The sequence below is a fragment of the Vipera berus genome (assembly GCF_964194415.1).
Source record: "Vipera berus genome assembly, chromosome: 3".
In the NCBI taxonomy this organism is placed as follows: domain Eukaryota; kingdom Metazoa; phylum Chordata; class Lepidosauria; order Squamata; family Viperidae; genus Vipera; species Vipera berus.
The window spans coordinates 84,723,378-84,745,205 of NC_138204.1; the positions used below are offsets into that span (position 1 = coordinate 84,723,378).

The following is a 21,828-nucleotide window of genomic DNA, read 5'->3' on the forward strand; positions in this document are numbered from 1 at the left end:
GATCTGATTTATAATGGCGAATGGTGTTTCTCCTTCCTCAAGCCAAGGAACTGAAGCAGCGCAATGTTTCACGAACGCCACAAAGTAGTATGTATGTTCATTATTACAAACCATTGTATTTCACTGAACATTTTAATGTAATAGGGCCTAGGCCAGTGATGGCGAACCTTTTAGAAACTGAGTGCCCAAACTGGAACCCAAAACCCACTTATGTATCGTCAGGTGCCGGGGTGGGCGTGGCCCATTGGGTGGGCGTGGCTGCAGTGGTAACGGCAGACTGGGTGGGACTAAAAAGTTCAATCAGTCAATTCCAACTTTGCGAGATCTTTTTTTTTCCCCGCGAGAAGTTGAAATTGATTGATTGACTGAACCTTTTTTTTATTTTGCACATGGTGGCAGAGGCCTAAAGCAAAAAGGTTTTATAAAACCCAGCTGAAGGCCTAGGACTAGGGTGACGGTGTGCGTGCGCACAGAGAGGGCTCTGCATGCCACCTGTGGCACGCGTGCCATAGGTTCGCCACCACGGGCCTAGGCTTTATGGCAATCAATTTGTAAGCACGCGTTGTTGGACACTCTGTAGGTAATCCCAGTGACATTTTGCAAATTTTGATTTGAACTGAAACTTTAGAGGAGTGTCTATGTTTGAACAGGAAACAGTATTTGAAAATTTCTCTTGTGAAGAAAGAGAAACTTCTGAAATATTTCTAAATATCTGAAACAAGTAATGGCTGTTTCCTATCTTGTAATTGGCATTACAGGGAGAGCTTGACTTAGTACTGTAATTGAGCAGGGAATTACAATCATAAGCCGTGCCAGTCATTAAGCAGGTCACCATATGACTGCACCTGATTTGATGACCTTTTTTGTGGTGATTGTTAAGTGAACCTATTACACTCAATGGTTTTTTTTTGCTAGAAAGTGGGATAGCTGTGGTAACTTCAAAATTGGGTCATTAAGTAGCTCTGGGGAGGACTGCTGAGCAACTGGTCATAAATTGAGGACTTTCTGTATATAGATTGAGTTTAATAGATTACACTGTACATGTAAGCATTGTAAAAAAAAGGTAAAGGTAAAGATTCCCCCGCACATGCGTGCTAGTCGTTTCCGACTCTAAGGGCCGGTGCTCATCTCCGTTTCAAAGCCGAAGAGCCAGCGCTTGTCCGAGGACGTCTCCGTGGTCATGTGGCTGGCATGACTAGACGCCAAAGGCGCACGGAACGCTGTTACCTTCCTACCGTAATGGTCCCTATTTTTCTACTTGCATTTTTACGTGCTTTCAAACTGCTAGGTTGGCAGAAGCTGGGACGAGTAACAGGCTCTGTTACGCAGCACTCGGGATTCGACCCGCCAAACTGCCAACCTTCTGATCGACAAGCTCAGCGTCCTAATCCTAGTCCCTTGTAAGCATTGTAGCCGATGGAAATACTGTTTCAATGAAACTAAATGAAGTATGTTGTTGTTATAATGTTGTGACTGATTGACATGTAATCTGTATACACCTTATAATGGATAAGATTGATTCTAAGCATAAGATCCTATTTATTTTGGGCTGCATCAGTGTCATTGTGGCCTCACCGGGAGTAATCTTGTTGGAATCTTTTCCTCAGGCTTCATCATTCTAGTGAAAGTGGAAAATGACCCAAAGATATTTGAATGCAAAACATGTTTCTGACTCATGTAGTATTCATCTTCTGCTTAAACCTGCTGAAACTATATTGTTTCTACACCAGGGGAAGTGTTACTCATTCACTACTCTATTTAGCTCCTGATGTAACTGATTTAAGTTCTCATAACTTCCAGCCAGCATGCCCATTTGGAAACTGTGGAATTGAAATTTAGTATTTTTCAGGGAAGGTAGATTCATATGACAGTATGCATACCAGCTAAACTTATTTCTACTCTTAGTAGATGTTGATGATTTGGAAAACACAAAGAGTTGGTAGCCAAGAAAAGAAACAAATAGCAAGAAAAAAATAAAATAAATAAAAAGAGGTCTCATTTGAGGTACCAGTGATCAAGCTCCAATTACAATATCATATTTTGGAAACATTATGTGAAGACCAAGCTGTCTTAAGAAGTTTCTAATGCTGGAAAAGGAGGAAGGAAAGAAGAAAAGAGAAAGATCAGCAGCAAAATGTATGGAGTTACAGTGGGGGTTGGGGCACCATTGGAAGATCTGAAGAGACAGGCTGGGGAGTGAGCATCCAAGGGAAAATCTGTTTAGGCAGTAACTGAGAGTCATTGTTAACTTGAGGATGTATAAGCAATCAATTAACTGCTTGTCAGGATGTTAAAAGGGACGTGGTGGCTCAGTGGGTTAGGACGCTGAGCTTGTTGATCAGAAGATTGGCAGTTTGGCGGGTCAAATCCCAAGTGCTGTGTAGCAGTGAGCGCCTGTTACTCATCCCAGCTTCTGCCAACCTAGCAGTTCGAAAGCACGTAAAAATGCAAGTAGAAAAATAGGGACCACTACAGTGGGAAGGTAACAGTGTTCCGTGCGCCTTTGGCGTCTAGTCATGCCGGCCACATGACCACGGAGACGTCCTCGGACAAGCGCTGGCTCTTCGGCTTTGAAACGGAGATGAGCACCGGCCCCTAGAGTCGGAAATGACTAGCATGCATGTGCAGGGGAACCGTTACCTTTTAAAAAGGTAAAGGTTCCCCCGCACGCGCGTGCTAGTGTTAAATCTATTCAAATGCCATACAGATTTAACACAAATGAAAAATCTGCAGGAGCATTTTCCACCATTACCATCCAGATATGTTGGTTAAATTCTGCTGTAAAGTTTTACACTTAGCCTCACCATTGCCCCAGCATTACTCAGGAATTTAAAAGAGCCAAAAGAAACTCCTGAGCTGAGGTTTCAGCAAGCAAACAACTTTAATTTTGATCAAAATAGAGTTGGGTGACCACATCTCTCTTCGTGGCTGGTAGAGAGATGAAGGCAACAACCAGGAAAGAAGTCTTCCGCCTTTTATACCTTTCCAGAACAAAGAGATCTGGTCTTGGTACTAGGAACCAAAAGGTACAGAAAAAGAATTCAAAAATGATGACTCTTACACAGCTCCACCGTAACTACTTTTCCCCCTCCCCTTACCATGCTCTTTTCATGTAAGCATTCACCTGTACCTAAATCATGAAACATTTGCTTTTATATAACTAATTTCCCAATATAAAGCACCTACAAAACTGCACATAAACAAAGATGATTACAAAATATCATACTACTAATATCAATATTACTAACATCAACTGACCTGGAAAGTTAACACAACCCAGGTGGCTAGAAAGGCCCAACAGAGGCTTCACTTTCTTAGGGTCTTGCGGAAGAATGGGGTAGAACAACAGCTAATGACCCTCTTTTACCGGTCTACCATAGAGAGCGTCCTCTCGTATGGTATTGTGGTTTGGTATGCTGGTCTGACAGCCGCAGACAGGAAAGTATTACAGAGGGTAGTGAGCACAGCACAAGACATTGTGGGCTGTTCCCTGACACCACTGGATGACATCGCCAGGGCTCGTTGCCTTGAAAGAGTGAGGAAGATTCTCAGGGATGACTCACACCCTGGACGGTATCTCTTTACTCTCCTACCATCCGGTAGGAGATATAGGAATATAGCCAGCCGTACCAACAGGCTGAAAAATAGCTTTTATCCGTGGGCTGTTAGGCTTTTAAATGGGACATAATCTCTGTGAACGTATGCAGAATTGACTTGGGAGGCCGGTGTGTGTTGTAGTTGGTTCACATGGTGTGGTAGGATGGAGGGTTTGTTGTCACTGTGTGTTGGGGGGGAGAGAGCGGGGGGGGGGGAGGCTCAGCTAATCTCAATGTACACATGTTGTACTTTGACAATAAAGGTTTATTATTATTATTATTATTATTATTATTATTATTATTATTATTATTATTATTATTATTATTATTATTATAGCATAATAAAATCCCTTCACTGCAATATTCAGCAATACTTAGCAGGTGAATGCTGAGAAGCAGGGCTAGGCCTGGCTAATATTTGCACGGGAGACTCTCAGGGAATCCCTGAGCTGCCAACTATATGGAGAAGTTGAAACAACAATGGTGAATTACAACCATGGGTGTGTCTCATTGAGGGAGCCATACTCCTCATTCTCAGTGTGTGGACTATTTCGATTTGACAGTATGTGATGATCCAGCACAGCTTCTGAGCATCAGTTGTGGAAGGTTGCTCTAAATCAGAGTTTCTCAAAACTTGGCAACTTGTAAGACGGGTGTGGACTTCAATTCCCAGAATTCTGTGGCTACTACGAAGACTTGAAGCCCGCATGTCTTAAAAGTCGCCAAGTTTGAAAAAAAAACCACAACTCTGCTCTGAACGTTCGTTGCACGAATCCAGACAGGGCCAAACTTGAAACGCTATGAGTTGCCAACGGAAGTTTTGCTACAATGATGTCATAACAGCAGCGATGGATAATTGTGTTTACTCTGAGGAGCTGAAGCGACGTGAGCAAGTTTTTCCCCCCCCACTCCTCCAATCCTCCAGAGGGCAGCATTCTCTTCTCGAATGGCTCCTCTTGATGCGAACTGTCTCGTCTTCCCGGTCACGTGCTGCGCCTGCGTCCTAAGCTCGGCCTTTTCCCGCAGCATTACGGCTTGCAGACGTTTCGTTAGGCGGCCCTCGGCCCGAAACGGAACGGGATACAACCGGCAATCATGGTCAGTACCGGGCCCAAACCAGGCGCGGTGGGGAGGGCGGGACCGGCTTTGCGTTCCCGAGCTCGGCTAGCTTCTGGTTTGTCTCCTGCTGCCTGGATGGATTCCGATTAGGAAGCGGTGGGCCCAGCCGCGGAAGCGAGTTCCAGCGTGGCTGGAATGGCTGCTCGGGCTGTGTTTGAAGTTGCTGCTGATGGGAGAGCGGCGGCCTCCCGCAGCTTCGTTCAGACTGGCTCCTGTCTCTCTGTCTCTCTCTCTCTCTGTCTCTCTGTCTCTCTCTCTCTCCCTGGGAAACTATGGAGCAGGGGTCTTCAAACTTGGCCCTTTTATGACTTGTGGACTTCAGCTCCCAGAATTCCTCAGCCAGCATTGCTGGCTGAGGAATTCTGGGAGCTGAAGTCCACAAGTCATAAAAGGGACAAGTTTGAAGACCCCTGCTATGGAGGGTAGTTTAGACTGAAGCTCTTTCCTAGGAACTGGGCTTGGCTTAAGGAGAGAGCTACGATCCCTGCAGGACTTGGGCCTGTGGAATGAATGAGAAATAAGAATGAGAAATAATAACAAGGGAGCCAACTTAAAATAAAATAAAAATAAAAATACACTTGGTGTCATTTCATGGTTTGGCAGAGAAGCCCCAATTATGAGCCTTCTCCTAGATTTGCCTCCCCCCCCCCCCCCGAACGTGTTTCCTTGACGTTTGCTGTTGTCTGGATATGTGTGTGTGCTGTTTTCTACAGCACATAGTTAAAACTGGAGGCTAAAACATATAGGGAACGGTTGCTGGAATTGGGTATGTGTAGTTTAACGAAGAGAAGGGTGAGGGGTGACATGATAGCAGTGATCCAATATCTCAGGGGCTGCCACAAAGAAGAGGGAGTCAAGCTATTCTCCAAAGCCCCCGAAGGCAGGACAAGAAGCAACGGATGGAAACTAGTCAAGGAGAGAAGCAACCTAGACCTAAGGAGAAACTTCCTGACAGTTAGAACAACTAACCAGTGGAACCACCTGCCTCCAGAGGTGGTGAATGCTCCAACACTGGAGGTTTTTAAGAAGAGACTGGACAGCCATTTGCATGAAATGGTATAGGGTTTCCTGCCTGAGCCAGGGGGTTGGACTAGATGACCTCCAAGGTCCCTTCCAACTTATTATTATTATAAAAACTGGTTCAGGGTTGCTTCATGGCATTATATTTTTCCAGTGAATGGGTAAATATCTCATTGTGGGAACAGCAACAGGTTTAATATTTTTTTTTTAAAAAAAACGCATTGAAATCACGTAGAGAGAAAGCATTGGTTTGGCAGCGTCAAGCTAAGTAAAGCTGCTGTATTGCTCTGACGTTCTTGCTTTTTGTATAAAAAATACATAATTGTTTTGTAGGGCTGATTAGCAGCAAATACATCTGAGGAATAATTTCTGGAGTAGCATATTTTCAAATGAAAAGGGGTCCTAGTTGGTCCTAGCAGACTTAGGATGTGATGTTACAGGCTTACTTAACTTTGGAAAGGCAGAAAGAAGACTTGAGCCCATTTCATCAGCAAAAGGAAATTTAATAGGTGACTTTTTTTCTTGAGGATAGTCAGAAGAGGTGTGGTTGCTGTTTTTTTTTTTAGAATTTAGTTCACTATTGACTTTTTTCTCTAGCTGCAGATATTTTCATGAGACAAGGGTAGATTGATAGTATGTAATTTGGGAAATATAAATAAAAACTAAATTCATAATATGTAACTTGTTGATTATAGACGGATAGTCATAAAAAAATTGAATAGTTTCCTATATAGGTTGTCAGTGCTTCTGATGATTTCCAGTGTTTTCACAGTAATTAAGGTAGAATTCTGTAAGCATCTCTGCTGTCAGAATGAGTTTTCCAGTACAGTTTTCCATTTTCCACCTTATTCTTTATTTTCAGCTTCTTGGTTCTCAGATCTTTTTCTCTGTCATAGACCAGCATAAAACAATCATGAAACATTACCTCTGTTGCATTAATTCTTCTAAGGTTCCCCCCCTTCATTTGATAAATTGTCATATGGATGTTTAACTTTTTTTATCCATTTATTCAAGGGGTTTGTCAAAGTTGTCAAGAATAAGGCCTACTTTAAGAGGTACCAAGTCAAGTTCCGAAGAAGGAGAGGTCTGTTCCACTAGACATTTTTTCATATTTATACAAATAGTGATAACATCTGTGTATAACACCTTTTCCTAAAACTATTTGATCTGGTTGTTGTTGTTTTTCTTATTCAGAGGGAAAGACTGATTACTATGCTCGTAAGCGCTTGGTGATTCAAGATAAAAACAAGTACAACACTCCTAAATATAGGATGATTGTACGTGTCACCAACAGAGATATCATTTGCCAGGTAAGGACATCTTTTGATTTTGGCTGTGGTTAAGAACCAATTTGCATATGTCTCTCATATAGTGATTTTGTGTAGATATTTTATAATGCATAGCATCCTTAGCTTATGAGCATGTTTAGGCTTTTTCTCCAAACATTTCGATTTTTTAGACTGAAATTACGTTCTGAAACTAGAGCAGTTCATGCTTTTAATAATACTTTTCCTTTTGAAGAAAGTTTAAAGGTAAAGGTTCCCCCGCACATGCGTGCTAGTCGTTTCCGACTCTAGGGGCCGGTGCTCATCTCCATTTCAAAGCCGAAGAGCCAGCGTTTGTCCGAGGACATTTCCGTGGTCACGTGGCTGGCATGACTAAATGCCAAAGGCGCACGGAACGCTGTTACCTTCCCACCGTAGTGGTCCCTATTTTTCTACTTGCATTTTTACGTGCTTTCGAACTGCTAGGTTAGCAGAAGCTGGGACGAGTAACAGGCGCTCACTCTGCTACGCGGCACTTGGGATTCGACCCGCCAAACTGCCGACCTTCTGATCGACAAGCTCAGCGTCCTAACCCACTGAGCCACTGCGTCCCTTACAGAAGAAAGTTACACCTGTACTATTCAGAACTTCATTTGATGCTTTATGTTAAATCAAGATTGATTACATTGCTTTATAAAACAGTGAATTGCACTTCCCCTTTCAAATCAGTGTGTGCAATCTTGGGGTTCTTTTGGACTTGTAATTCCTATACTTGGTCCCAATGATTTAACAGTGACATCTCTTGTGACCCGGGAAGCATGCTTTCTCTGTCGCACAGCTTGCCCTCTTAAGTATCAGACCCCCTTCAGAGATTTGTGTGGTTCTCACTCTGATGATAATTCTGAAATGGCTTGAAACCCTGGCTGTGGGTAGAATGGATGTGGCTCCCTTATTAACACAGTGTAGTTTTTAGATAGATACTGTCCAATTTATTTTATGTTGTATCAAATAATTTTTATAGTATTCATTTTAAGTTGTAAGCTGCCAAGGGTTTTGGAATTAGGCAGCAGCCAAATATAATAAAATTAATATTTTTTAATATTTCACCAGTAATTATGCTTAGAGAAAGAGTGGACAACATGTAGCCTTTGACCTAAATTCAGTCTTCTTGCAGTTGAGCATGGAAGAAGTGGGCGAATGTGGAAAAGGACTGTCAAAAAGAGAAATAGACCTTATCAGGTAGTTATGTGATAAGATGCTAGAGGTGCTATAAGACGCCATTCCTGGATTCCTGTTTTACATAGTAAACTAAATGTGTTTTCTGCAAACCTGGGAAACCACGTTTGGATACATACATGGGGGACTTTCAGATACTGGCTTGACTCATGGATCTGTTCCCTAGATTAAAGAGACTCAGTTTGGGAGTATTTGCTGCATAAGACAATTGCAGTGAATGGATTTGAGATCACTCGGTGTTCCCTTTTTTAGATTGCATATGCCAGAATTGAAGGCGACATGATTGTCTGTGCTGCATACGCTCACGAGCTGCCGAAGTATGGTGTGAAAGTAGGCTTGACCAATTATGCTGCTGCTTATTGCACGGGCTTGCTGATGGCCCGTAGGGTATGTATCTCTTTGAAAGTTATTATTTGGGCCTCCTTATCATAAGGAAGATCTGCAGTCATTGATATTGCAATATGGGGAATGAGTTACAAATCAATAACCAATAGGCACAAAGCTTTTCTGTGTGAAGTCCCTCAAGTTCAGTGAAAATAGTGTGTTAAATTAGTAATTTTTATTAGCGAGATAAAAGGCGTTAAGTTCTAGAGTTTAAGTTGAATAGCTACAGAGATTTAAGCTTGGCTGTTAAAAGGGGATCCGTTTTGTAGCACCGTATAGATTTTTCCAGGGCAAACAGGGCTGCTAGCGCCGCGCACGCGTGGCGCTGTTTCCGTGTGTGTACGCACGCACACCAATTTGAAACCTGCTCCTTCCTCTGGGCCGTGAGCCTGGAAAGGTTGGAGACCTCTGTTTTATAGCATGTTGATTGTATTTTACATTTTGAACTTCCTGGAATTTTGACAAGAGTGGTAATACATAAATTAAAAATCTGAAAAATGAGCAAAAATGACATGGCTTAATGAGAACCAACTCAAGGACATAATTATAGAGAAACCTTGTTTTAAAGGACTACTTGGGGAAAGTGCAATTATAGTACTATTCTGAACTGTTTATTATGAAAGTACATCATCCTGGCAGTGTAGGTTATCTGATAAGTGTCATCATGATGCCCCTTTTACAAATGGCATGATTATGTTATTATTCAAATGAGGTAAATCACTGAGGAAACATGAGCCAGCGCTTTTGAAATCTGCTGTAGCAGAATCCAGTAAATTGTCATAAATCAAGCTTTCATTGTTGCTCCTTAAAAAAGCATCGCATCTTAAAATTTTTTTTTACCAGCTTTACAGGGTGTGTTGATTTCATTCCTGTGGGGTGGCAAGCATTGCACATCACTGTATAAATGAAGCGTGAACTTTTTTTGGCAAGGAAAACTTAACCCATGCTGTTGTTTTGCAGCTTCTGAATAAATTTGGTCTTGATAAGATCTATGAAGGCCAGGTTGAAGTGACTGGTGATGAATACAATGTGGAAAGTGTGGATGGACAGCCTGGCGCCTTTACCTGTTATCTGGATGCTGGTCTCGCTCGGACGACTACGGGAAATAAAGTCTTTGGTGCTCTGAAAGGAGCTGTGGATGGTGGTCTTTCCATTCCACACAGGTAACTTCTTCCCTTCTGAATTCAGTTCACATTCAGGCAGCCATTACGTTATATGGCTCTCCCCCTCCCTCCCCCCATTTTTTATACATTTTGAATATACTCATTTTCTAGAGGATATACAGTTGCAAGAAAAAGTATGTGAACCCTTTGGGATTACGTGGGGTTTTGCATGAATTGGCCATAAAATGCGCTCTAAACGTCATGTAAGTCACAACAATAGAAAAACACAGTCTGCTTAAAATAATACTACACAAACATTAGCTGTTGTCATGTTTTAATTGAACATAAGATGGAAACATTCACAGTGCAGGGTGGAAAAAGTATGTGAACCCCTAGCCTAATGACTTCTCCAAGAGCTAATTGGAGCCAGGAGTGAGCCAACCTTGACTCCAATCAGTGTGATGATATTGGATGTGTTGCTGACAGCTGTCCTGCCCTTTAAAAACACACAGCTGTTTTGGGTTTACTGGTCTCAAGAAGCGCTGTCTGATGTGAATCATGCCTCGCAGAAAAGAGCTCTCAAGACCTACGATCAAGAATTGTTGACTTGCATGAAGCTGGAAAGGGTTACAAAAGTATCTCCAAAAGCCTTGATGTTCATGTGTCTATGGTAAGACAGACTGTCTACAAATGGAGAAAGTTTAGCACTGTTGCTACTCTCCCTAGGTGTGGTCGTCCTGTAAAAATGACTGCAAGAGCACAGCGCATAATGCTTAATGAGGTAAAGAAGAATCCTAGAGTGTCAGCTAAAGACCTACAGAAATCTCTGGCACATGCTAACATTTTTGTTGACACATCTACAATAAGGAAAACATTAAACAAGAATGGAGTACATGGGAGGACACCATGGAGGAAGCCATTGCTGTCCAAAAAAATATATTGCAGCACGTTTGAAGTTTGCAAAAGAGCACCTGGATGTTCCACAGCACTACTGGCAAAATATATTGTGGACAGATGAAACCAAAATTGAGTTGTTTGGGAAAAACAACACTATGTATGGAGAAAAAAAGGCACAGCACACCTCATCCCCACTGTAAAACATGGCAGAGGGAGCATCATGGTTTGGGGCTGCTTTGCTGCCTCAGGGCCTGGACGGATTGTTGTCATTGATGGGAAAATGAATTCCAGAGTTTATCAGGACATTTTGCAGGAAAACGTACGACCATCTGTCCGCCAACTGAAGCTCTGCAGAGGATGGGTGATGCAACAGGACAATGACCCAAAGCATACAAGTAATTCAACAAGGCTTCAACAGAACAGAATACGCCTTCTGGAGTGGCCCAGTCAGAGTCCTGAGCTCAACCCGATTGAAATGCTGTGGCATGACCTTAAGAGAGCGATTCACACCAGACATCCCAAGAGTATTGCTACACTGAAACAGTTTTGTGAAGAGGAGTGGTCCAAAATTACTCCAGATCGTTGTGCAGGTCTGATCTGCAACTACAGGAAACGTTTGGTTGAGGTTATTGCTGCCAAAGGAGGGTCAACCAGTTATTAAGTCCAAAGGTTCACATACTTTTTCCACCCTGCACTGTGAATGTTTCCATCTTATGTTCAATTAAAACATGACAACAGCTAATGTTTGTGTAGTATTATTTTAAGCAGACTGTTTTTCTATTGTTGTAACTTACATGACGTTTAGAGCGTAGTTTATGGCCAATTCATGCAAAACTCCACGTAATCCCAAAGGGTTCACATACTTTTTCTTGCAACTGTAAGTGTGGCTGAGGTCACTTGTATTCTATTGGGGGGAGGTTATAGATTTTTTTATCTAAAAAATATATTATCCATTTTTTATCCACCTTTATTATCTTTATAAATAACTCAAGGTGGTGAACCACCTCCTTCCCCCCCCCCCATCACAACGATCCTGTGAGGTGAGGTGAGGTGAGCCAAGAAGGTCGCTGGCTCGAAATCACTTGGCTGGCTTTCATGCCTAAAGTGGACTAGAATTCAGTGTCTTCCAGTTTCTAATCTGGTGGTTTGACCACAACACCAAACTGGCTTTCCGTTGCCACCGACAACTCTTTTTATTTTCTATAGTGGACTCAGTGCTTATTTGCCATATGCAGTTCACTGCTAAAATCTTACACGAACTGGATGCACAAAAATCTGATATTCTCTTCACTTTAGTAGGTTTTGTGAATTAAAAGATTAGTAAAATAGGATCATTGTACCGTTCTGTAATAATCCCATCTTTTGTTTTGCTTTTAACTGGCTACTGTGTGATGATATCCCACTGACTGAACACTCCGTAGTTGGTCCTTGGTGTGTGTATGATTGATCTTGGTGTTTCAAGACGGGACTGATGGTGGCTGAAACTCTTGGATCTGAATCTCCCCCCCCCCCCCAAAAAAAAAACAACTTTTTGGAATCTCACAATGTATGCTCCACATCTTAATCCAGTTTGCTCCCAGAGTGTATAATGCTCAGCTCTTTGTTTCATAGTACCAAGCGTTTCCCTGGTTATGACTCAGAGAGCAAAGAATTCAATGCAGAAGTCCACCGCAAGCATATCATGGGCCAAAACGTTGCAGATTACATGCGATACCTGATGGAAGAAGACGAGGATGCTTATAAAAAACAGTTCTCTCAATATATCAAGAACAATGTAACACCTGACATGGTAATACATCATAAAGTCCTTGAATTACTGCTTAGCAACAGACCCATTTCATTGTAGTTAAGGAATTGCTAAAGCAAACTTATAGGTCACCAAAATTTGGACCTGATGTCATTGCTGCGTGGTTACATGCACTCTTGAGCATGGCTTGTTCAATAAGTATCTTGTCCATATATAACGTTGACAAATGCACCTCAGCAGTGTGGCTGCTTACCTGCTTGTTTGCAATGTGTGCATGATTTTTGGCACATCTTATCTACTAGCTTGCCTTTCTGCTGTTTGAAAGTTTCCCTCCATCTTTCCCTGAAGTACTCCAGTAGCCGTTGGCTTTTTGGCTTTTTCTTACTGCTATTTCCCTCTTCCCTCAAAATACTTTGCTGTCTGGAAAAAAAACCACAGTTTGGTTTTTACCGGGCATAAAACAGCTCCATTTTTTGGTCCCCGCATGGATAAAACGTGAATGTTTCAGTTTGGATATAAGCCACTTGAAACCAGTTGTGACGTGCAGGAACCATTTTGCAGATCCTTCTTTAGTGTGTATTTGTGGTATAATTGATTTTAGGGTTGTAGATGGGGAAGGACTTCCATTTGACTTTATTGCCCTGTTCGTTTCCCCCCCCCCAAGAGTAATATGTACTAAATATGTAGTAAGTGTGAATTAATGATTAAATATGTTGCCACAGATGGAAGAAATGTATAGAAAAGCGCATGCTGCAATACGTGAAAACCCTGCCTACGAAAAGAAACCTAAGAGAGAAGTTAAAAAGAAGAGGTAAGATGGCCTTTTTTCCCCCCTAAGAGAAAGCATAGGAAACATGTAATTGTATGTTAGTGAAGAAATGTATAAACATTGAAATACACACACACACTGTATATAGGAATATGGGGAAATTCTACCACTGGAAAGGGCTGGACAAAGGAAAGCACTGATCCTGATCATAGTGGAACAAGCACTAAGCAGCAGATCATAGAAGCGGGTCTACCACACTATTTATTTATTTATTTATTTATTGGATTTATATACCGCCCTTTCCCGAAGGACTCAGGGCAGTTTACAGGATATTTAAAAGAAAAATCAATACAAAAGTTAAAAACAATTAAAAAAGATTAAATCAATCCCTGAGAGAAAAATAAAAATCCCAGTTAAAGTTAAAAAATTCTCAGCCTGGGCCAGAGAGCTCGAAGAGCCAGGTCTTCAGGTCCCGGCGGAATGAACGGAGGTCGGGGGCAGTCCTAAGCTCCGCAGGCAGCTGGTTCCAAAGGGCAGGCGCGCCCACTGAGAAGGCCCTCCCCCTGGGTGTTACCCGCCGGCAATCTTTAACCGGCGGCACCCTGAGAAGACCCTCCCTGTGGGAGCGCACTGGACGAAGGGAGCTTGATGCTGGCAGCAGGTGTTCCCTCAGATATCCCGGACACTAGACAGGACGCAAGGTAGAGACTGTGCAGAGAGACCATAGAGACAGTTCAACACATAGTGGCAGGGTGTAAGATGGCAGGCAGGAGCAGCATACATTCAGCAGCACAGCCAAGTAGCTGACATTGTGTACAGGATCATCTGTACAGAGTATGAGCAAGACCCTCCTATGTTTAGATGGAAGATCCCGCAAGATCTTGTGTAGAGTAAGGAAGTTTATGGGACTTCCATATCCAGCCAGACATTACTGACCAGTCAACTGGACATTGTGGTAGTGGACAACAACCAGAAGACAGTGGTGCCAATAGACATAGTGGTGCCAAGGGACAGCAAGTTCAGGAAGAAGGATTATGAGAAGCTGGAGAAGTACCAGGAACGAAAGTACCAGGAACATGTCTGTGTTGGTGAAAATACATTCTTGGATTTTAGAGGTGTACACAGAACATGTTCAATTTCAAACAAAAAAAAACCACTGTCTTGAGTTCTTTGATGCATTTTGGCTGGGCAGTGATTCTTCAGAACCAAAACCAGGATATCCAGAGGGATCTTACAGGAGTGAGTAGGAGAAAAGTAGGGCACCATTTTTCTTTTTCATGGCATGCATACAGGTAGTTCTCAAATTATGATCAGTCGCTAAGCTGCTGCTGGAAGTTTCGGTAGACCTACTTAGGGGATACTGACGACCTGGATTCAAATTCCAATGTGCATGTGCGCGCGCGCACACAGTCAGGTGACCACCTCTTGGCAACTGAGTGAAATTTATAACTGTTTGTGGTGTCCTGCGATAGCATTATTACAGTGGTTTTTGCAAAATAACATTTCCGGTTTTCTCCAAAACCAAGCCCATTGGTTCACTTAATTACTGTGTTGTTCACTTGTCTGCAGTGATTCACTTACCAACCACTGCAAAAGTTGGAAAATCAGGTCTGTTATGTTTGCATCACAACTGTCGCAGGTTGTGATGGATAGACTCCATTACGGTTGTAACGTGAAGGCTACCTGTACTGGCTTGCCCACCAAAGTTTCCAGTATCTCCCTTTTGTTATCTCTCCTTGTGCTATGCTGGAAATTGAGGAAATTAGTGGTAGCAATCTAGCTGCCCTATCTGACCCTTAATCTTTCTAGCCTTACCTCCCCTTAGCCATCAACTCCACCGCATACAGACATGGGCCACTAGAAATGGAACATTTTGCACATTCCTGTCATACAGTTATATTAATAAGCTGTGTGCAGCCTGCTTGCCTTGAAATTTCTGCTTTCGCTTGGAATATAAGAACAGACTCTTCAAAATAACGAGCAGTAGTCCAAATGTAAACAAAATTTCCCCAGCTACCATAAAACACGACATGAGGCAGTGGGATTGCATTGTACTTACCATTTTCAAAAGGAAAATAATTGGTTCCATTACATAAGCATCACTATTCCAGTGCCAAACCTCAGAATGTGAAGCAAATTTGTGTTAATTATCAGTTCTTTTGATATAAAATTGTGCAATTTTCTATTTTGAAATTATTATGGAAAAGTGGCATTTTCTGTTAAAACTAATAGCTTTCAAGCTTGCCAGAATGTGCTTATTGGGATTCATTCTTATTAATTCTAAGATCATTTACAAGTCCAGTATATTAATCTGTTTAACCAACCTAAGAATACCGGTAGATAGAGAAGTTTGCACAGGTGGAGGCGTCCTTAAGCCGAACTCCTGCTCAGTGAACTATTAGATGATCAAATATGGCTCTGTTTATGAGAATGTTAAATGGATGCAATGAGCAGAGACAACCATGTATGGGTGGGCAAAGGTACAGGTCATCTTCAACTAGAAGAAGAGATGGTTTGGATGCCTTTGTGCAATTACATGAGTAATTTTTCTCTGGTAGTGTAGTATCTGACCATTAATGCTAAGGATGCTTACGGTGTCAGTTCTTTTTTCTTTTTTCTTTTTTAAAGATTCATTTATGCCAGATAGGTTCTCTACATTAGCAAGAATAATCAAACCCCAAAATCTTTTTTGCAGGTGGAACCGTCCTAAGTTGTCCCTTGCTCAGAAGAAAGATCGTGTGGCTCAAAAGAAAGCTAGCTTCCTTCGGGCTCAGGAACGTGTGGCTGATAGTTAAGATGCCTTCCATAATTTTCTGTGAAGATTTTGGAATACAGAATAAACTTATTGAATCAATGTTGTAAGTGTTGACTTGCTGAGATTGAATTCTAGCTGCATTTGAATTAATTGATCAGCTGGTTTTTTGGCTCTCCCCTTTTATACTTATAAAAGAAGATCAGTCTAGCTTCACTGTAGGAAACACCTCTATATCCCACTTTTCCTTTGCGGGCTGAAGGCATATCACTCCCTTCAGCGTTTTCCTCTCAACACTAGTATTATGAGATATGCTGGATTTATAGAATATGATTGGCCCCAAGTCACCCAAGAAGCTTTCATGGATGGAGTTGGTCTTGGACCTCGGTAGTCTTATTAATTCAACATCTCAACTACTATGCCTCACTGGTGCTGATATGCTGCTAAATCTTCAAATAAATCTTTAAATAAAATCCATCAGGTAAGTGATAAACATTGGGTTTATGGTCTCCTTATCGGGGACATCTGAAAGCAGACTCTAATCGTGCTCTCTAGATTTACTAGAGATACAGCTTGCAGAATTCCCAGGCACTACATAGCCAGTGACTAGCAATTAATGAAACTCATTTAATGAAATCCCAGAAATTACTTGTTTCCTTCTGGAATACATTGATCTCACTTTTGGAATCTCATCTGGAAATTTTCCAAACGTAATTTTTCCGGAACAAAAATGGATTCTGGTATTGTGGAAAGAAACGGCACAACTTTTCTCCAGCATCTGTTCAGGCTGTACTAAGTTAATTTAATTTAATTTAATAATTTAATTTGTATACCGCCCTTCTCCCGGAGGACTCAGGGCGGTGAACAGGGCAATACACAATAAAAATAGAATACAAAAATTAAAAAGCCATTAAACCTTATGCCCATAAAATTAATACATATTAAAATTAAAAACCCAGCCCCATCCTGTCAGACCAGTTACGCTTAAGTTAACTGATTTCTGCCTTAGTTGTGTTCTGGATCATGCTGAGAACTATATACATAAATACAACTTCCCTTCAGATCTTAAGCTTATATGCGTATTGAATAGGGAGGTAGGATTATCTTCCATTTGAGCTTTTCACGTGTTCAGGTGAAATGGGACCTGCATCAATGTTTTCGCTATTCTTGATCCACATCCCTTATTTAATAGAACTGATGATAAAGCCAATACCAGGTCTAAATTTGAACCTATCAGGAAAATCTGACTTTAAATTCCTTTTCCACTTGAAATCATGAACTTAAGGGTAACTCATTTTTTTCTCAAACCACTAATCTTTCAAGAATTTTTTTTCATAATAAATTTTGGGATACAAGGCTTATTTGTTCTTTCTACCATTTGCATAATTAGGATATCCATGAGAACAGTCATGACTTAGCAGTTACATTTCAGAATGGGTTGCGTGCTTCCATTTATTTTATTTATTTTTTATTTTTATTCCATTTATATCCCGCCCTTCTCCGAAGACTCAGGGCGGCTTACAAGCTTAGCAGTACATTTGTCTTCCTTTCGGCATTTCCTGGTTTTCAAGTCAACCTCCTGAGTAGTTTTGTCCTGTCTGAGAACTTATTTCCCCTAGTGTCTCGCAGTGTACAAACTCCTTCAGTAAGGACACAATCTTTTGGGGGAAACTTCCTACCGGTATGTAATTCTTTTATAAGTAATAAAGGTACCTTTAATTTTCCAAGGCTATCTCTAATAAGCCAAAATTACAGCTTCAAAAGAGCCAGAAACAAATCTCTAATGGGTTTAATAGATGGGAGAATTTGAAGAGCTGAAGGATAATCTATTCCAATCTTCTGTTTCTTCCTGATAGAAGTGATTTAGTGCAGCATCTTTTTGTAGTTAGCCATTAATCTCACTTGGTCTCAGGTAGCATCACCAAGCTGACCTTGGTCATTGGTCTTGAAAGGTTAAGAAATCTCATGGTATTATAAATTTTAGACCCACCACAATTCCAGTTTGGCAAGTCAGCAAGGAGAAAGCCTACTTCTGCGTTGTTGCTAAGAAAATTATACAAATATGTGAAATTATACAAATATACAAATTATACAAATATGTGAAATTATACAAATATGTGAAGCTGAGCTTGTCGATCAGAAGGTCGGCAGTTTGGCGGGTCGAATCCCGAGTGCCGCGTAACAGTGAGCACCTGTTACTCGTCCCAGCTTCTGCCAACCTAGCAGTTCGAAAGCACGTAAAAATGCAAGTAGGAAAATAGGGACCACTACGGTGGGAAGGTAACAGCGTTCCGTGCGCCTTTGGTGGCGTCTAGTCATGCCGGCCACATGACCACGGAGACGTCCTCGGACAAGCGCTGGCTCTTCGGCTTTGAAACGGAGATGAGCACCGGCCCCTAGAGTCGGAAACGACTAGCACGCATGTGCGGGGGGAACCTTTACCTTTACCTATCAAGTCACACTCAGAATAGTACTGTCATTGAGGGTATGTTTTGCTTTTTGCTATAATTTTAAATACATGATTCAGAGATGCCCAATATCTTACCTTGTGAGATAAACTGCAAACTCGAAATCAACATTCTCGTGGGGAAGTGATGGATACAGAGAGATCCCTCAGCCCCTCTTGCTCCTAGAAGTAAATACGTTTTTTGTTTCTTTTGAAACGGGACAAAAGTTGCTGGGTGGAGGGTAGAAAGTGAGGTACATCATCTCCCCAAACAGCTTTTGCTCCATAGCTGGAAACTCCAGAAATCTGTGGGGACATCCAGGTGTATTGATAGTTTAAAGAATCTGATTTTTGTAGAATGAGCCTAACGAGTTTATATTACGTTAAAATTTCTGTTGTGATAAATTATGAGTTTTTTATTTTATAGAAATTGAGGAACTTTTTTAATAGCCTTGATCATGCTTCAGGCTTGTTTCCTTTTACTATCTCGTGATGTTGTAAATTAGGGTGCCAATCTCTTTAGCAGTTGTAGTTATGTATTTTCTTTTTTAAATGGGCAGCGGCTTCTGTAACAGCTCTGTGTTTCCTTTTTTTAATCACTATTTCCATGCTAATATTTAAACTAATAATTGATTTTTCTTTTAGTAAAGTTTGCTTTTACCTAATTCTTGTGAAATAAGACAGTATTTCAAAAGATTGGATGCGGGAGGGGAGAGCTGATTCATTCTTGTTATACAGTTTAACCCAAAATTGTCAGGCAGATAACGATTGTAGAGAGTAAGGAAATCATCTTGATGGAAATGTGACAAGCTGTTACCTAGGGCAGTGGTGGCGAACCTATGGCACGCGTGCCAGAGGTGGCACTCAGAGCCCTCTCTGCTGGCACATGTGCCACTGCCGCCAGCAGCAGGTCCATCAGGCCACCACCACTGCCTGGAGCAGGAGCCCCGCCCAGCACAAAGGAGGCAAAGCGGCCAACTTGCAAGCTCGAGCAGAGGTGGTAGAGCAGAGGTCACCAACCACTGTCGATTGATGGACTGGAAGAAAAGGGGAGGGGCAGCATTTTACATGCATGCATGTGCGCACGGGGCTGCGAGCGTGCACATGCTGCAAATGGGGTGGGGTTAGTGCCTGCGTGATACTCACCAGCCCTGCCCCTTTCTTCCATGGTGCAGCATCTTGTATCTGCACCCCGCAGTGCTGCGGCGGCCGTTTTTGCGCCTTGCAGCACAGTGGTCCTTTTTTGTGCCCCCAGGTTTTGCGTGCCAGAGGTGGCGCTCAGAGACACCTCCCTGCCCCCCCTCCGAGGGCACCACAATGTTGACGTGGCCCTGGCACTTTGCGATAAATACGTGGGTTTGGGGTTGCGGTTTGGGCACTCGGTCTCTAAAAGGTTCGCCATCACTGACCTAGGGGAAAGGGACTAAAATGTTAAATCTAGAATGAGATAACATTCAAAAGCAGATCAGGCTGACCGCTTCAAATTCATTGAAGTATAAGAAGGATGATGTATACAGCTCAATCAGACTTGCAAGACCAATACCAGCTCCCTAAGTAGGCCAGACCATGAAATCATCTCTACACCAAGAATAGAACTACTTTTATCGATACTGGTTATAATAGAAGGTCCCTGGTTTTTTAGACTAGTGCAGCAGCTCCCAACCTTTTTTATTCCCCGCACCCCTAGAACGCTTCTCATATATTCTCGCACCCCTTACAAAAGTTCGAAATAACAGCAACAAATTATGCATATACACTATGATTTTGAAAACCCAAGTTTTCTCACCCCCTGAAATATCTTGCACCCCAGGGGTGCAAGCACCCCTGGTTGGGAACCCCTGGACTAGTTGGTTCTCTACATAGGCCATATGGTTTCCTGGGGCACGGGGACACCCAAACTTAATTGCCAAACATTTGATCAAATTGATGAAATCCTCAATTTCATTCTCTGTTTCAGCAGCACACTTACTAAAAATCACTAGTTTACAATAAATATATTAATTAAAACAGCAGAATGTTATATCCCAGCTAACAGCAATTACAGTAGCACTTAAAAATTTGTGAAACCTTTTAAATTTATCATATTTCTGCATAAATATGACCTACGTTGTGATCTGTTTTCCACACACGTCCTAAAGCTAAAGAACCCATTTAAACAACTAAGTCTAAAACATACGTGTTCATTTATTCATTGAGGAAAGTGATCCAAATTTATATATGTGTATGGTTTGTGTATCTGAAAGTCTGGAATTATCCGTTCATTTGAAATAAGAGGTGTTCCAATGAATAGGATGATAATCAGGTGTGATGTCCTGCCTTATTTAAAGGACTGAATTCTGGGTATTCACCATCAAAGACTGATCTTCACAACACAGGTATAAGGAAGTGTGTAATAGTTTAAAAAAGAAGATTTCTGGCATCTAAAAATAGTTGTTGCTCACCAGGCTGGAAGAGTTAACAAAACTACTTCCAAAGAGTTAGGCTCCACCAGTGCACTGTCAGGCAGATCATGTACAAATGAAAGAATTCAACACCACTGTTACCCTTCCCAGGAGTGACTGATCAACTTAAGATCATACCAAGGATAAGGCATGTAATATTGGAGGCCTCAAGGAACTTCAGGATAACATCTAAGGAATTAAAGGCCTTTCTTGCGTTGCTAGATGTCAATATTTATGAGACCATCATCAGAGGAGCACTGAACATGGGTGTGCATGGCAGGATTGCAAGGAGAAAGTACTTTCCAAAAAGAACATTGCTGTCCATGTGGTAGCAGTATAACAGACCAGGATGGTTTGCCATTGATAAAACATTGATAGAACTATGAATTCTGAACTGTACCAGCAAATTTTACAGGAAAATATCAGAATATCTATCAGTGAACTTTGGGCTCCAGAGAATGGGACTTACACCATAACAACAATCCATGTCATATAATCAAAGAATGATTAAAGGAGAAGAAAATGTTTTGGAATGGGCCATCATAGCTCGTTGCCTTGGAATAATGAGGAAGATTCTCAGGGATGACTCACACCCTGGACGGTATCTCCTTACTCTCCTACCATCCGGTAGGAGATATAGGAGTATAGCCAGCCGTACCAACAGGCTGAAAAATAGCTTTTATCCGTGGGCTGTTAGGCTTTTAAATGGGATATAATCTCTGTGAATTTATGCAGAATTGACTTGGGAGGCTGGTGTGTGGTGTAGTTGGTTCACATGGTGTGGTAGGATGGAGGGTTTGTTGTCACTGTGTGTTGGGGGGAGAGAGCACGGGGGGGGGGGGAGGCTCAGCTAATCTCAATGTACACATGTTGTACTTTGACAATAAAGGTTTATTATTATGACCTTAATCCTATAGAAATGTTGTAGGAAGCAGGGAACTCATGTAAGGAAGCCCACAACCCTGAATTAAAGCTGTTCCATAAGAGGAATTGGTTAAATTTCCTCCAAGCCAATGTTCAGGACAACAGTTATCTGAAATATTTAGTTGCACT

At 41.8% G+C, this 21,828-nt stretch overlaps 1 protein-coding gene across 1 annotated transcript; it reads left to right on the forward strand.

The window, feature by feature from the left end:
- Nucleotides 1-4,576: 4,576 nt before the first annotated feature.
- RPL5 (ribosomal protein L5) lies at nucleotides 4,577-15,990 on the forward strand. Its single transcript, XM_081322300.1, has 8 exons — nucleotides 4,577-4,694; nucleotides 6,750-6,819; nucleotides 6,930-7,045; nucleotides 8,489-8,623; nucleotides 9,581-9,783; nucleotides 12,232-12,409; nucleotides 13,090-13,178; nucleotides 15,832-15,990. Exons 1-8 carry the CDS (start codon nucleotides 4,692-4,694, stop codon nucleotides 15,929-15,931), a joined length of 894 nt encoding a protein of 297 aa, XP_081178426.1. The 5' UTR covers nucleotides 4,577-4,691; the 3' UTR covers nucleotides 15,932-15,990.
- Nucleotides 15,991-21,828: the final 5,838 nt, after the last annotated feature.